Genomic DNA, 18158 nt, shown 5'->3' with positions numbered 1-18158 from the left:
GTCGTGGCTCAGGTCACAAGTATGGTCGTGGCTCAGGTCACAAGTATGGTCGTGGCTCAGGTCACAAGTATGGTCGTGGCTCAGGTCACAAGTATGGTCGTGGCTCAGGTCACAAGTATGGTCGTGGCTCAGGTCACAAGTATGGTCGTGGCTCAGGTCACAAGTATGGTCGTGGCTCAGGTCACAAGTATGGTCGTGGAATGCGATAATTCCATAACCACGACACCGTCCAACTGGCCACCAAAGCCTTTGTTTTGTTATGGGGTTGCGCCAAGCCACTTGTGGGCGGAGTGCAGTCTCTCGATGTTACTTAAATAGCCATAATAGCTATGACCCCTCCAGGCCTTGTGAAGGTCTGGCCCCTCCAGGCCTTGTGAAGGTCTGGCCCCTCCAGGCCTTGTGAAGGTCTGGCCCCTCCAGGCCTTGTGAAGGTCTGGCCCCTCCAGGCCTTGTGAAGGTCTGCCCCCCCTCCAGGCCTTGTGAAGGTCTGCCCCCCCCTCCAGGCCTTGTGAAGGTCTCCAGGCCTGGGTAATTGGTGGCACAGTGCTCCTCTGGTTTATTATAAGTTACTATTATAAATTAAGTAACTTTTGTGTAATAAATTTTAATTAATCTTTATAGCGTTTATGGGTGTTTATGCCCTAATATTAATAATAAACTTAATTTGATGTGTTAGAGTTGGGAGGACTGACTGGTCGTTCCGCGAGCTTCTAACTGAATAGTTTGATCTTAAATTTTGTTTTTTGTGATATTGATTGAGACAGGAATTCTCAGTAATGGGTTTTATAGTTCAAACTCATTGAAAGACATTCCACAAAGTTCCCAGAATTGTGGATGGTGGCAGCTTCTTTCCCTTCCACTCTCGCTCCTTACATTTCCTTACACCCTCCTTCCTCCCTTTCATCTACCTCCCTCTACCTCCATTTTAATCTTCCTCCTTTACTTCTTTCTTTATCTCCTTCCACTCTGCTGTTTACTTCTTTACTCAACATTTTTCATTTCTCTTTCTAATCTCCCTTTCAAGCTCCAACTCTGTCGCCTTCTTTATTGTCTGCCTCCATTACAATGTTAATTCACTTTCACTTCTTATTGAAGCTCATATCTACTCTCTTCTTATTTGAGCACATGTTTCAAACCATTCTTAGATATTGTGTTGAATTTGTTATTGACGATCATGTGTCATCTCTTATTGAAGTTCCCTTTAACTCTCTTCCGCCAGTCCCACCTTACCCCCTACACCTGTCTGGGGCTGCAGTCCCCCTTACCTCTACACCTGTCTGGGGCTGCAGTCCCCCCTTACCTCTACACCTGTCTGGGGCTGCAGTCCCACCTTACCTCTACACCTGTCTGGGGCTGCAGTCCCACCTTACCCCTACACCTGTCTGGGGCTGCAGTCCCCCTTACCTCTACACCTGTCTGGGGCTGCAGTTCCACCTTACCTCTACACCTGTCTGGGGCTGCAGTCCCACCTTACCCCTACACCTGCCTGGGGCTGCAGTCCCACCTTACCTCTACACCTGTCTGGGGCCGCAGTCCCACCTTACCTCTACACCTGCCTGGGGCTGCAGTCCCACCTTATCTCTACACCTGTCTGGGGCCGCAGTCCCACCTTACCTCTACACCTGTCTGGGGCTGCAATCCCACCTTACCTCTACACCTGTCTGGGGCTGCAGTCCCACCTTACCTCTACACCTGTCTGGGGCTGCAGTCCCCCTTACCTCTACACCTGTCTGGGGCTGCAGTCCCCCCTTACCTCTACACCTGTCTGGGGCTGCAGTCCCACCTTACCTCTACACCTGTCTGGGGCTGCAGTCCCACCTTACCCCTACACCTGTCTGGGGCTGCAGTCCCCCTTACCTCTACACCTGTCTGGGGCTGCAGTTCCACCTTACCTCTACACCTGTCTGGGGCTGCAGTCCCACCTTACCCCTACACCTGCCTGGGGCTGCAGTCCCACCTTACCTCTACACCTGTCTGGGGCCGCAGTCCCACCTTACCTCTACACCTGCCTGGGGCTGCAGTCCCACCTTATCTCTACACCTGTCTGGGGCCGCAGTCCCACCTTACCTCTACACCTGTCTGGGGCTGCAATCCCACCTTACCTCTACACCTGTCTGGGGCTGCAGTCCCACCTTACCTCTACACCTGTCTGGGGCTGCAGTCCCACCTTACCTCTACACCTGTCTGGGGCTGCAGTCCCACCTTACCTCTACGCCTGTCTGGGGCTGCAGTCCCACCTTACCTCTACACCTGTCTGGGGCTGCAGTCCCACCTTACCCCTACACCTGTCTGGGGCTGCAGTCCCACCTTACCTCTACACCTGTCTGGGGCTGCAGTCCCACCTTACCCCTACACCTGTCTGGGGCTGCAGTCCCACCTTACCTCTACACCTGTCTGGGGCTGCAGTCCCACCTTACCTTTACACCTGTCTGGGGCTGCAGTCCCACCTTACCTCTACGCCTGTCTGGGGCTGCAGTCCCACCTTACCTCTACACCTGTCTGGCGCTGCAGTCCCACCTTACCTCTACGCCTGTCTGGGGCTGCAGTCCCACCTTACCTCTACGCCTGTCTGGGGCTGCAGTCCCACCTTACCTCTACACCTGTCTGGGGCTGCAGTCCCACCTTACCTCTACGCCTGTCTGGGGTTGCAGTCCCACCTTACCTCTACGCCTGTCTGGGGCTGCAGTCCCACCTTACCTCTACACCTGCCTGGGGCTGCAGTCCCACCTTACCTCTACGCCTGTCTGGGGCTGCAGTCCCACCTTACCTCTACGCCTGTCTGGGGCTGCAGTCCCACCTTACCTCTACACCTGCCTGGGGCTGCAGTCCCACCTTACCTCTACACCGGTCTGGGGCCGCAGTCCCACCTTACCTCTACACCTGTCTGGGGCTGCAATCCCACCTTACCTCTACACCTGTCTGGGGCTGCAGTCCCACCTTACCTCTACACCTGTCTGGGGCTGCAGTCCCACCTTACCTCTACACCTGTCTGGGGCTGCAGTCCCACCTTACCTCTACGCCTGTCTGGGGCTGCAGTCCCACCTTACCTCTACACCTGTCTGGGGCTGCAGTCCCACCTTACCCCTACACCTGTCTGGGGCTGCAGTCCCACCTTACCTCTACACCTGTCTGGGGCTGCAGTCCCACCTTACCCCTACACCTGTCTGGGGCTGCAGTCCCACCTTACCTCTACACCTGTCTGGGGCTGCAGTCCCACCTTACCTTTACACCTGTCTGGGGCTGCAGTCCCACCTTACCTCTACGCCTGTCTGGGGCTGCAGTCCCACCTTACCTCTACACCTGTCTGGCGCTGCAGTCCCACCTTACCTCTACGCCTGTCTGGGGCTGCAGTCCCACCTTACCTCTACGCCTGTCTGGGGCTGCAGTCCCACCTTACCTCTACACCTGTCTGGGGCTGCAGTCCCACCTTACCTCTACGCCTGTCTGGGGCTGCAGTCCCACCTTACCTCTACGCCTGTCTGGGGCTGCAGTCCCACCTTACCTCTACACCTGCCTGGGGCTGCAGTCCCACCTTACCTCTACGCCTGTCTGGGGCTGCAGTCCCACCTTACCTCTACACCTGCCTGGGGCTGCAGTCCCACCTTACCTCTACACCTGTCTGGGGCTGCAGTCCCACCTTACCTCTACACCTGTCTGGGGCTGCAGTCCCACCTTACCTCTACACCTGTCTGGGGCTGCAGTCCCCACGTTATCATGGCTTTACTAAGAAAGCCAAGATAATCATAGCAGTTTAGAATAAACGCTAATATGTATTTGTTATTCACAGCTGTGACTTTGTAATAAGGCGCAGAGCTTGGAGCACCATTATGTCTGCCAAAAGTGTTGTAGATAATTAATAATCTGTCTTTCTCAGAATGAACCAGTATGTATTCCTCCACAAGATGAAATATGATCTGCCATTAATCATCTTTTGATTAAGTGTTGTGAATCTACATTGATAAGACCTAAAATCTTTAAGATTTTGTGTTAACACAGAGCAGGAAGGAGAATATTTAATAGTTCTTGCCAAAAGTTTGTCAATGATATATAATTTATTAATGGGAATGTTCCAGACTGGCAAAACTACCTGAGGACTCAAGCAGGGAACACGACGACGGTCAACGTCATCAACTGCACCGTAGACTACCTGCTGCGTCTGCAGGAGTCCATCATGGACTTCTACTGGCACTATTCTTCTAAGGAGATCATCGACCCTGCCGGCAAGGCCAACTTCTTCAAAGCTATTGGAGTGGCCAGTCAGGTACCTCTCGCTACTTTCCTTTCCTTTCCCTTCACGAAGTTTGAGTCGTAAATGAATGAATAGTAATATATTACGGGCAGACCGGAGGACAAAACAGAAGTTGGCAAACAGACCACCAAATTACCAGTTTAGTTAATTACGCAAGTCAAGGAACTTTATACCATAGACACGCTGGGAGATAATTGTTTTAATAATTATAGACACATTGTTATGGCCTCACTTAACCAGTAACTTGGTTCTTTACTTATCAAACTGTATATGGAGACTTAGTGCCTCTTACCCGATCCAACCCCGAGTCATTGGTAAGTTACTAAGAACTGGCAGTAATAATCAATCTAAAGGAAAACGGGGGTAAACAACACTAAACAGAACCATCACCAAGTGTACTTCTTAACAATATACACATATGTACAGTACATAACACAGCAGGTGTTACTTTCATGCAGGAAACTATAAAACTTGAGCAATCTTCTTTCCCGACGAGTCCACTTCTATCTTCTATCGTACACCACTCAAGGTACCCTCCCTGAGTCTGTTTCACTAATACTTCACCATCAGATAAATCACTATCGGTACCGACTCGGCCACTTGTTCCCACTGGAACACGTCTTGAGTTCAGGACTGCCCTGTGTGAACTGATTCCTGTCGATCAAGGTACCATCTACATAACTTCTGAAGGGTAAAATTTAATTAGTAAGAAATTACATAGATGTCAGTAAGATCACAGCCATGCACCAGGGAACAGAAAATGGGGTCGGATGTGCTCATCAGATAGCGTTGACATCGTCACACACCACTGAAAATCATTAATAATCTGTTTTCTATTCAATTCAAAACTTTATTATACTGTTCAAGAAGCTGAAGTACACCGAGTATATGTAAGCAGTCATCTCGGGTACATTATTGGCTCTGACCCACTCAGGTGTTGGTCCGGTGGAGCCAGCGCCACACCTCCACACTGAGCCGCTAATCTCCACACACATCACTCATAATCAATACGATCCTTAGTCCTGGCTGTGTTGCTTCTGACTCTTGTCTTTCTTGGTACATTATTAAAGGTCTAGTGTGCTTAGCATGGCTAGTCTGACTGTGTTATCTTCCCTTCTGTGCTCTTCTGTCTCTGTATCTTGGTGTCTCAAATTGCGTAGTCCATTTTTTTTCTCTTTTATTTACTTTCCACATTTACTCTATTTAGCTGCTTACTTACTTCTCCTCCTCTTCACTTCTCGCCTCCTCTTACCTCTTGCTATTTTGCCTAATAATGATCAACTTTCCCGCTTGATAAGGGTCCACGACGGACCCAAACGCTCTCACTTTAATGTAATTTCACAAGCGTAAAAAATAGCATAAACACCCATAAATGTGAGTACACTAAGGAATTTACACCCATAAATGTGAATACACTATGGTATGTACACCCATAAATGTGAGTACACTATGGTATGTACACCCATAAATGTGAGTACACTATGGTATGTACACCCATAAATGTGAGTACACTATGGTATGTACACCCATAAATGTGAGTACACTATGGTATGTACACCCATAAATGTGAGTACACTATGGTATGTACACCCATAAATGTGAGTACACTATGGTATGTACACCCATAAATGTGAGTACACTATGGTATTTACACCCATAAATGTGAGTACACTATGGTATTTACACCCATAAATGTGAGTACACTATGGTATTTACACCCATAAATGTGAGTACACTATGGTATTTACACCCATAAATGTGAGTACACTATGGTATGTACACCCATAAATGTGAGTACACTATGGTATTTACACCCATAAATTAGTCCATCCTACTGTTTAGATAGTACTAATAGTAACGATGTGCAGCATCGTACGTATATTGACGTAATGGACAATTACACAGTAGAATTTGATACTATTAAAGTTAGACAACCATAAAATGTTGTGTATTTATGTTGTTAATAAAACCTATCCTAACTATCCTAGGCCTAATACACGCTATCTGAGGCCTAATATTGAATATATATATATATTTATATATGCTATACTAGGCTTGGGAATATTTAAGTTTGGTATTCAGCTTTTATTTTTGGACTGTAAAGTGAATTGTTCCAAATTCTACTATCTAATTGTCCATTACGTCAATATATGTACTGTGGTGCACATAGTTACAAAAAGTACTATCTAAACAGCCATAAATATGTGTAAACTTAGGTATCTTACTATAACCTGTTACTGGGATATGTATTTCGCTGCACGGAATACGGTGTAGGTGTTGAACATGCGTGGGATTGTATTTTAATGTATTGTATTATGGTGCAGGTCTTCAACACGCTGACTGAGGTGATTCAGGGGCCATGTGTGGGCAACCAGCAGACCCTGGCCCACTCTCGTCTGTGGGACGCCGTCGGTGGCTTCCTCTTCCTATTTGCCCACATGCAGGACAAGCTCAGTAAACACTCCTCGCAGGTCGACCTGCTCAAGGAACTCCTTAACCTGCAGAAGGACATGGTTATCATGATGCTGTCTATGCTGGAGGGTAAGCTTAGGCGAGGCTTTCCTTCAAAATCACACTGAACCATAAGAGGTGTTATGCCCATTTTCCAGTTGGGTATTAAGAAAATCCTTGAAGGGATTTTCGAGGATTTTCATGGCTTCATTATATAGTTTCATTACTTACATTTTTCATATTTTTGATAATCTGATACAAGAGAAAGAAAACCTCCACTCTGCTCATGCAGAACAATACACACACATAAACACCCCGCCCATCCTTCAGCTTCTTAAGGTAAATTGTTTTCCATCTGACAGGTAACGTTGTCAACGGGACGATTGGTAAGCAGATGGTGGACACCCTGGTGGAGAGCGCCTCCAACGTCGAGGTGAGAGTGTGTCTCCCTGGGGAGTTGGGGAAGGGAGTGGGGGGAGGGTGAATATCATGTATGTACACAGCAATTGATCAAGGAAAATATGTGTGCTGTGAAAGGCAGAATGTTAAACATGGTACTGTCAGTCAAAATGTACTTGCTGTAAATTTTTTAACACACTAAAGTTGTTTTATCCAGATAAAATTTATACACAGAAATTATAGTGAAATCTTCAGAAAATCCTCTGAATCATAATATAATTTTTGTATAAAAGTCTTTGTCAAAGCTCTCAAAGTCAGAAAACTCACAATATAAGTAAATTTGTTGTGTGGGTAAAAAACCGAGTTGTTTACCAGTCTCATGTATGATGTTGTGAGTGTAAACAGATAATGGAAATACAGTATAACAGAATTATACATATTATTTTGGGTGTATGTTATACGCGCTGTGTCATTTCAGTCACATCCCGGAACTTAGTGGCATACCCCAGTTTGTATGACAGCGTATGTGATATTTTGAGTCTTTCTTTGTCCCTCGATCACCCTAAATGGTTATATTATGAATAGGTAATGGTTAGCAACGGACTATTTTAATCAACATCATTTATATTGTATAAAAATAATAAGTTTAATGAAAGAACAATGCTTGCATTTCTCATTAGAATTATAAAATTTAATTTTTACGGTCAATATGCAATCATTTTGAAAATTAATAGAAATAAAACATGTTTACTGACTTTGTTATTTGTCAATTGATTGTACCAAATTGATATGTGATTACCACAGGAGAGTTATTATAGTCACGACCAGAGCTTACCAACCACCAAGTGGACCTTATCTCTCAACACTCTCAAGACTAAACTAAGCTCTCAGTCCCTAGGTGTGAAAAAATGAAAACTACCTTGAAAATGGTATAGTTAAATTATTACAATCAGTTTGTGTGTTTTTTATCCTTCAAAAGACACACGAAAGTGGAAATATGTTCACTTATTCGTTATATTGTCATTAAATTTCTAATTTAAGCATAAAACATATATATATTTTTTTAGTTTGGATAGCAAGAAGAGGCTGCTGGAAGGTGGCTCCATGGACCTAAGACAAGATGTCCTGCCATTTGTATATCATGGGGCTCATAACTTTCTGAAGTAAATAATCGTTCATTACTCTAATCTGCCTTTACTTCAGCCACAAGTTACAGAGAGCGGCGCCGGTGATGGGAGGCGTGCGTGAAGCAGGCGGTGACGCAGACGGTGACACAGACGCCACCACCACTGCTACATTCCCTCACCCAACACTCAGAAGCTAATATAATCAGTGGTAATCTCTTGTTTATTTATTTCACGAAACAGATGATTCTCCGTTTCTTCAACCTATTCTTGAGGCTGAAAGAAGTGACGTCGTCACCATCATTTATGGTATGCAAAAATCCCCAACCATCTTCTCCAGATCCTGAGGCTGCCTGTCCCCGCCGTCACCAGCCAGACGTGGCCACTACCCCACGGCTCCGCACCACAATACACTCCATTATCTCATACTCGCTCCCCTATTATGCCTAGAAGCTCTTGTTTTAGGTATAATATTGTTTGTAGTCACATGAAAGTCATGGGTAATAAGTTACGAGGAAGAGTGAGATGAGGAGGAGCGTGAGGTGGCCGCTGGTGGTGACTGGTGGGGGGGTCGTAGCCTCGTGTGCCACACGTCAACCATTCTTTATTGACAACTGCAACATTTCAGCCCCTTTGATAACACTTTGGTCATGGCACGCTTTCCTTGACCCAAGAGTGTATCTTTCATTTAGTCAATGGCGTGTTGCAGGCACCATTAATCCCAAGCTTTACAGGTTTTTTCCTTGACATTCAATAGATATATATTTCAATTGTCCTTCCCTGTCTAATACAAATATTTGAAGTATTGTTGACATTATCCTTTGCATCATTGATGATTTTCCTTCCCAGACGTGTCCCTTCATAATACTTGTTTTGCGGGCAGTAAATGCAGTCCATCACAGCATCTACCCCACCCCATCACAGCACCCACCTCATCACAGCACCTACCCTAACCCTTCACCCATTCTGCTTGTACCCGACCTACGCGCACGGTGACTGCATCGTGTCGCCTTGAACCAGAGAAGTATTGAGAACTGCATACTACAGCACCAGAGAAGTATGGTGTTCACCATACTACAGCACCAGAGAAGTATGGTGTTCACCATACTACAGCACCAGAGAAGTATGGTGTTCACCATACTACAGCACCAGAGAAGTATGGTGTTCTGCAGCGCCAGAGAAGTTCGCTTCTTCTAATAGTAACCACGGGTCCATCTGTACTAGAATGCGACGTGCATTCAGTTATAAAAACCTGGTTCCAGATATTCCTGAAAGAGCTGGACAAGTTTGTCAATCAGTGCTTACTTACAGGACTGATTAATTATTTAATGTATAAACTCAAGAGCCTAGTTGACTACTAACCATGGTCAGTGATATAAATATATAATTATGAGGTTCATTAATAATGTGATTAATTGCCAGCTACATTATTAAATTCTTTGAGTCGTTGGCTAATGTTCAACACAACGAGATAAGATATTAATATACATGGGACCATTTGTACAGATGTCTCGCGGCTGGTGGCAGATAACGGAGGAATTTTTACACCCACAATTATCAATTATCTCTGTAATGTTTACATTTTTTCCACATCTCGACAATCATATAACTCTTAAATTCACACTTTCGTTTTTCACTTTTTACAATTCTAGCTGATACTGAGGTACTTCGATATGTTCCTTAAACTAAGGGACCTTACCAGTTCAACCACCTTCCAGGTTTGTATAAAGTGGCCAGTGGCCCACACGACTCTTGCCTGGCCTCCCGCCCCGCGCGCTCTTGTTCTCAACCACACTCGTCCCCACAAATACTTTCTATAGTATAGAGAAAATGATACATTTTCTAATGCATGCAACCACTCACCAGCTGCTCATCAAATATGTACACCATCCACTAAATAGTCATCAAACATGCATACCAACCATTAAATTCTCATCAAATATGCACACCAACTACTACACTCTCACCAACCCCTCAGTGAACAGAATACATGCGCACCAACCCCTGAGTGAACAGTATACATGCGCACCAACCCTTGAGTGAACAGTATACACATGCACCAACCTCTGAGTGAACAGTATACACGTGCACCAACCCATGAGTGAACAGATACACGTGCACCAACCACTGAGTGAACAGTATACACGCGCACCAACCCGAGTGAACAGTATACACGTGCACCAACCCCTGAGTGAACAGTATACATGCGCACCAACCCTTGAGTGAACAGTATACACATGCACCAACCCCTGAGTGAACAGTATACACGTGCACCAACCCATGAGTGAACAGATACACGTGCACCAACCACTGAGTGAACAATATACACGTGCACCAACCCCTGAGTGAACAGTATACACGTGCACCAACCCCTGAGTGAACAGTATACATGCGCACCAACCCTTGAGTGAACAGTATACACATGCACCAACCCCTGAGTGAACAGTATACACGTGCACCAACCCATGAGTGAACAGATACACGTGCACCAACCACTGAGTGAACAGTATACACGTGCACCAACCCCTGAGTGAACAGTATACACGTGCACCAACCCCTGAGTGAACAGTATACATGCGCACCAACCCTTGAGTGAACAGTATACACATGCACCAACCCCTGAGTGAACAGTATACACGTGCACCAACCCATGAGTGAACAGATACACGTGCACCAACCACTGAGTGAACAGTATACACGTGCACCAACCCCTGAGTGAACAGTATACACGTGCACCAACCCCTGAGTGAACAGTATACATGCGCACCAACCTTTGAGTGAACAGTATACACATGCACCAACCCCTGAGTGAACAGTATACACGTGCACCAACCCATGAGTGAACAGTATACACGTGCACCAACCACTGAGTGAACAGTATACACGTGCACCAACCCATGAGTGAACAGTATACACGTACACCAACCCATGAGTGAACAGTATACACGCGCACCAACCCCTGAGTGAACAGTATACACGTGCACCAACCCCTGAGTGAACAGTATACACGTGCACCAACCCCTGAGTGAACAGTATACACGTGCACCAACCCCTGAGTGAACAGTATACATGTACACCAACTGCAACACACTCACCATCGTGCCCACCAACTGCAACACACTCACCAACGTGCCCACCAACTGCAACACACTCACCATCGTGCCCACCAACTGTAACACACTCACCAACGTGCCCACCAACTGCAACACACTCACCAACGTGCCCACCAACTGCAACACACTCACCATCGTGCCCACCAACTGTAACACACTCACCAACGTGCCCACCAACTGCAACACACTCACCAACGTGCCCACCAACTGCAACACACTCACCATCGTGCCCACCAACTGTAACACACTCACCAACGTGCCCACCAACTGCAGCACACTCACCAACGTGCCCACCAACTGCAACACACTCACCAACGTGCCCACCAACTGCAACACACTCACCAACGTGCCCACCAACTGCAACACACTCACCATCGTGCCCACCAACTGCAACACACTCACCAACGTGCCCACCAACTGTAACACACTCACCAACGTGCCCACCAACTGCAACACACTCACCAACGTGCCCACCAACTGCAACACACTCACCAACGTGCCCACCAACTGCAACACACTCACCAACGTGCCCACCAACTGCAACACACTCACCAACGTGCCCACCAACTGCAACACACTCACCAACGTGCCCACCAACTGCAACACACTCACCATCGTGCCCACCAACTGCAACACACTCACCATCGTGCACACCAACTGCAACACACTCACCAACGTGCCTACCAACTGCAACACACTCACCATCGTGCCCACCAACTGCAACACACTCACCAACGTGCCCACCAACTGCAACACACTCACCAACGTGCCCACCAACTGCAACACACTCACCAACGTGCCTACCAACTGCAACACACTCACCATCGTGCCCACCAACTGCAACACACTCACCAACGTGCCCACCAACTGCAACACACTCACCAACGTGCCTACCAACTGCAACACACTCACCATCGTGCCCACCAACTGCAACACACTCACCAACGTGCCCACCAACTGCAACACACTCACCATCGTGCCCACCAACTGCAACACACTCACCATCGTGCCCACCAACTGTAACACACTCACCAACGTGCCCACCAACTGCAACACACTCACCATCGTGCCCACCAACTGCAACACACTCACCATCGTGCACACCAACTGCAACACACTCACCATCGTGCCTACCAACTGCAACACACTCACCAACGTGCCCACCAACTGCAACACACTCACCAACGTGCCTACCAACTGCAACACACTCACCATCGTGCCCACCAACTGCAACACACTCACCAACGTGCCCACCAACTGCAACACACTCACCAACTGCAACAAACACACCAACTGCAACAAACACACCAACTGCAACAAACACACCAACTGCATCAAACACACCAACTGCAACACACTCATGAACCATACATAACAACTACTAAACGATAATGTTCTTTGCATAAGGAATGTAGTTCAAGAATAATCACAAAACACGTGGTTATTTGTGCATAAATATACCCATAGGAAAAATTAGATGACAACTCAACGCTTTTTCGTGTTTCAAGACAAGGACACACTTGGAATTTTAATTTAATTTTTCTTGTGCGGATACGTAAGGAAGGTGTGTAGTGCAGGCGTACTAGTGCTAGTTGAGCAAGTCTTTACAGCAAGTCTTTACAGCATCAGGAAGGGCGCTCCATATTGCACTTCTTGTGTGACATTCATTGATTCTGCTACATCCATCTAGACAACTTTTAAATCGGTAGTAGTATCGGGGTATTATATATAGATTTATAAGTGTCAAGCTCATTAGAAAACGTATTAAGTATTTGTGTGGTCAGCATAGTTAAGAATTTGAACAGAGCTCTATGGTGTTTGAAGACAGAATTGAGTGTAGGCTTAACTGCTGATATAAGTCGGGTGATAATTGGCTTGAGGTAGTTTGTTGTGGTTGAGCCCCATATATCAATACCAGTAAGTATGTTTAGAATTGTTTGTGAGATGTATTGTGTGAGAAGAGTGTCCATGAGCTGCTCAGGAAACATGTACATCATCTAACAACTACTCAGAAAACATTGCACACCATTGCTAACGAAACGTGAATTCTGTCAACCTAAATATTTAGGAACCATGCACACTATCCATATATTGGTCATAAAGTATACACATCAACCCCTTAGTGAACAGTATACACGTACACCAGCCCCTGAGTGAACAGTATACACGCGCACCAACCCCTGAGTGTACAGTACACACGTACACCAACCCCTGAGTGAACAGTATACACGTGCACCAACCCCTGAGTGAACAGTATACACGTACACCAACCCCTGAGTGAACAGTATACATGCGCACCAACCCCTGAGTGTACAGTATACACGTACACCAACCCCTGAGTGAACAGTATACACGTACACCAACCCCTGAGTGAACAGTATACATGCGCACCAACCCCTGAGTGAACAGTATACACGTACACCAACCCCTGAGTGAACAGTATACATGCGCACCAACCCCTGAGTGTACAGTACACACGTACACCAACCCCTGAGTGAACAGTATACACGTACACCAACCCCTGAGTGAACAGTATACACGTGCACCAACCCCTGAGTGAACAGTATACACGTACACCAACCCCTGAGTGAACAGTATACACGTACACCAACCCCTGAGTGAACAGTATACACGTACACCAACCAGAGTGAACAGTATACACGTACACCAACCCATGAGTGTACAGTATACACGTGCACCAACCCCTGAGTGAACAGTATACACGTGCACCAACCCCTGAGTGAACAGTATACACGTACACCAACCCCTGAGTGAACAGTATACACGTACACCAACCCCTGAGTGAACAGTATACAAGTACACCAACCCCTGAGTGTACAGTATACACGTGCACCAACCCCTGAGTGTACAGTATACACGTACACCAACCACTGAGTGAACAGTATACACGTACACCAACCCATGAGTGTACAGTATACACGTGCACCAACCCCTGAGTGAACAGTATACACGTGCACCAACCCCTGAGTGAACAGTATACACGTGCACCAACCCCTGAGTGAACAGTATACACGTACACCAACCCCTGAGTGAACAGTATACAAGTACACCAACCCCTGAGTGTACAGTATACACGTGCACCAACCCCTGAGTGTACAGTATACAAGTACACCAACCCCTGAGTGTACAGTATACACGTGCACCAACCCCTGAGTGAACAGTATACACGTACACCAACCACTGAGTGAACAGTATACACGTACACCAACCCCTGAGTGAACAGTATACACGAACACCAACCACTGAGTGAACAGTATACACGTACACCAACCACTGAGTGAACAGTATACACGCACACCAACCACTGAGTGAACAGTATACACGTACACCAACCACTGAGTGAACAGTATACACGTACACCAACCACTGAGTGAACAGTATACACGTACACCAACCCCTGAGTGAACAGTATACTCGTACACCAACCACTGAGTGAACAGTATACACGTACACCAACCCATGAGTGTACAGTATACACGTGCACCAACCCCTGAGTGAACAGTATACACGTACACCAACCCCTGAGTGAACAATATACAAGTACACCAACCCCTGAGTGTACAGTATACACGTGCACCAACCCCTGAGTGAACAGTATACACGTACACCAACCCCTGAGTGAACAGTATACACGTACACCAACCACTGAGTGAACAGTATACACGTACACCAACCCCTGAGTGAACAGTATACACGTACACCAACCACTGAGTGAACAGTATACACGTACACCAACCACTGAGTGAACAGTATACACGTACACCAACCACTGAGTGAACAGTATACACGTACACCAACCACTGAGTGAACAGTATACACGTACACCAACCACTGAGTGAACAGTATACACGTACACCAACCCCTGAGTGAACAGTATACACGTACACCAACCCCTGAGTGAACAGTATACACGTACACCAACCACTGAGTGAACAGTATACACGTACACCAACCCATGAGTGTACAGTATACACGTGCACCAACCCCTGAGTGAACAGTATACACGTGCACCAACCTCTGAGTGAACAGTATACACGTACACCAACCCCTGAGTGAACAGTATACACGTGCACCAACCCCTGAGTGAACAGTATACACGTACACCAACCCCTGAGTGTACAGTATACACGTGCACCAACCCCTGAGTGAACAGTATACACGTACACCAACCCCTGAGTGAACAGTATACACGTACACCAACCCCTGAGTGAACAGTATACATGCGCACCAACCCCTGAGTGAACAGTATACACGTACACCAACCACTGAGTGAACAGTATACACGTACACCAACCACTGAGTGTACAGTATACACGTACACCAACCCCTGAGTGAACAGTATACACGTACACCAACCCCTGAGTGAACAGTATACATGCGCACCAACCCCTGAGTGAACAGTATACACGTACACCAACCCCTGAGTGAACAGTATACATGCGCACCAACCCCTGAGTGAACAGTATACACGTACACCAACCACTGAGTGAACAGTATACACGTACACCAACCCCTGAGTGAACAGTATACACGTACACCAACCACTGAGTGAACAGTATACACGTACACCAACCACTGAGTGAACAGTATACACGTACACCAACCACTGAGTGAACAGTATACACGTACACCAACCACTGAGTGAACAGTATACACGTACACCAACCACTGAGTGAACAGTATACACGTACACCAACCCCTGAGTGAACAGTATACACGTACACCAACCACTGAGTGAACAGTATACACGTACACCAACCCATGAGTGTACAGTATACACGTGCACCAACCCCTGAGTGAACAGTATACACGTACACCAACCCCTGAGTGAACAGTATACACGTACACCAACCCCTGAGTGTACAGTATACATGCGCACCAACCCCTGAGTGAACAATATACACGTACACCAACCACTGAGTGAACAGTATACACGTACACCAACCACTGAGTGTACAGTATACACGTACACCAACCCCTGAGTGAACAGTATACACGTACACCAACCCCTGAGTGAACAGTATACATGCGCACCAACCCCTGAGTGAACAGTATACACATACACCAACCCCTGAGTGAACAGTATACATGCGCACCAACCCCTGAGTAAACAGTATACACGTACACCAACCACTGAGTGAACAGTATACACGTACACCAACCACTGAGTGAACAGTATACACGTACACCAACCACTGAGTGAACAGTATACACGTACACCAACCACTGAGTGAACAGTATACACGTACACCAACCACTGAGTGAACAGTATACACGTACACCAACCACTGAGTGTACAGTATACACGTACACCAACCACTGAGTGAACAGTATGCACGTACACCAACCACTGAGTGTACAGTACACACGCACCAACCACTGAGTATACAGTATACACGTACACCAACCACTGAGTGTACAGTATACACGTACACCAACCACTGAGTGTACAGTACACACGCGCACCAACCACTGAGTGTACAGTATACACGCACCAACCACTGAGTGTACAGTATACACACGCACCAACCACTGAGTGTACAGTATACACGCGCACCAACCACTGAATGTACAGTATACACACGCACCAACCACTGAGTGTACAGTACACACGCACCAACCACTGAGTGTACAGTATACACGCGCACCAACCACTGAGTGTACAGTACACACGCACCAACCACTGAATGTACAGTACACACGCACCAACCACTGAGTGTACAGTACACACGCACCAACCACTGAGTGTACAGTATACACGCGCACCAACCACTGAGTGTACAGCACACACGCACCAACCACTGAATGTACAGTATACACACGCACCAACCACTGAGTGTACAGTACACACGCACCAACCACTGAGTGTACAGTACACACGCACCAACCACTAAGTGTACAGTACACACGCACCAACCACTGAGTGTACAGTACACACACGCACCAACCAATGAGTGTACAGCACACACGCGCACCAACCAATGAGTGTACAGTATACACACACCATCCATCACCTGCCAATGAAGTATGTGTTGCTCACGAATCATGCACAACATTCATCAACCGCTCAGCAAACACCTACTGCTTACGTAACGACTCACCTTCATCATTTGTTTATGATGATGATTCATCAGACGCAAATGATGAATCAATTGCTTCATGGTGAGCATCATGAAGCAAAGAAGCCAGCAGCTCAAGCATGCCGCTCAACAGCTTCTGAGGAAACTTTCACTGCTAGGAAACCAACGATACAATTGTCAGTTTTCAAGTAAAAATACGATTGTTGCAGTGTTAAGAGTGAGGGAAGGACCGCTCTTTGCGTTCGTTATTTCCTCGCGTGATGAGGGTGTTGCCTGGGCCGAGTGTGAGGCAGGGTGAGGCTCCCAGGGACGCCTCACACTGCCTCACACCGCCACCACCTCCTCCTGCTGCTGTGTGTTCATCTCCCGCATGACAGTTACTAAACTTTTTGTAGACTTTATTTATTTTTTTGCATCATCCAAGCTTGCATGATTTTGGGGGAGAATGTGAAAGAAAATAATTAGTATTATGTTTATTAGATTGTATGTTTTGAGTAGATGACAGAAATATTAATATTGTTTATAGCAGCTTTCTGTTGTTTATAGTATATTGATTTTATTTATTGTGTGGCAATAGTATCAATTGTATATCTGATAATACAACATATTTTGATATTCCATTATACCACATCAAAATGGCAGTTTATTATTTTTTGCTTATGATTTTTTTAATTGAGTGAAACTGCTTTTGGCGTAGCTCAATGTTATAGTATTGTTTTGT

The 18158-nt window shown here is 46.5% G+C and overlaps 1 protein-coding gene across 1 annotated transcript in view; it reads left to right on the top strand.

The window, feature by feature from the left end:
• The window catches only part of RyR (Ryanodine receptor), a 374701-nt gene that overhangs the window by 268209 nt on the left and 88334 nt on the right, over positions 1–18158 (top strand). Inside the window, exons 61-64 of the mRNA XM_069314342.1 lie at positions 4074–4261; positions 6574–6790; positions 7063–7133; positions 9876–9941. Of these exons, the coding sequence (XP_069170443.1) occupies positions 4074–4261; positions 6574–6790; positions 7063–7133; positions 9876–9941 (542 nt within the window). The remainder of the gene's footprint in view (positions 1–4073; positions 4262–6573; positions 6791–7062; positions 7134–9875; positions 9942–18158) is intronic.

Source organism: Procambarus clarkii, chromosome 78 (assembly GCF_040958095.1).
Source record: "Procambarus clarkii isolate CNS0578487 chromosome 78, FALCON_Pclarkii_2.0, whole genome shotgun sequence".
NCBI lineage: Eukaryota > Metazoa > Arthropoda > Malacostraca > Decapoda > Cambaridae > Procambarus > Procambarus clarkii.
Note: the sequence above shows the minus strand (reverse complement) of the source record. Positions and strands in the feature narration are given on the sequence as shown.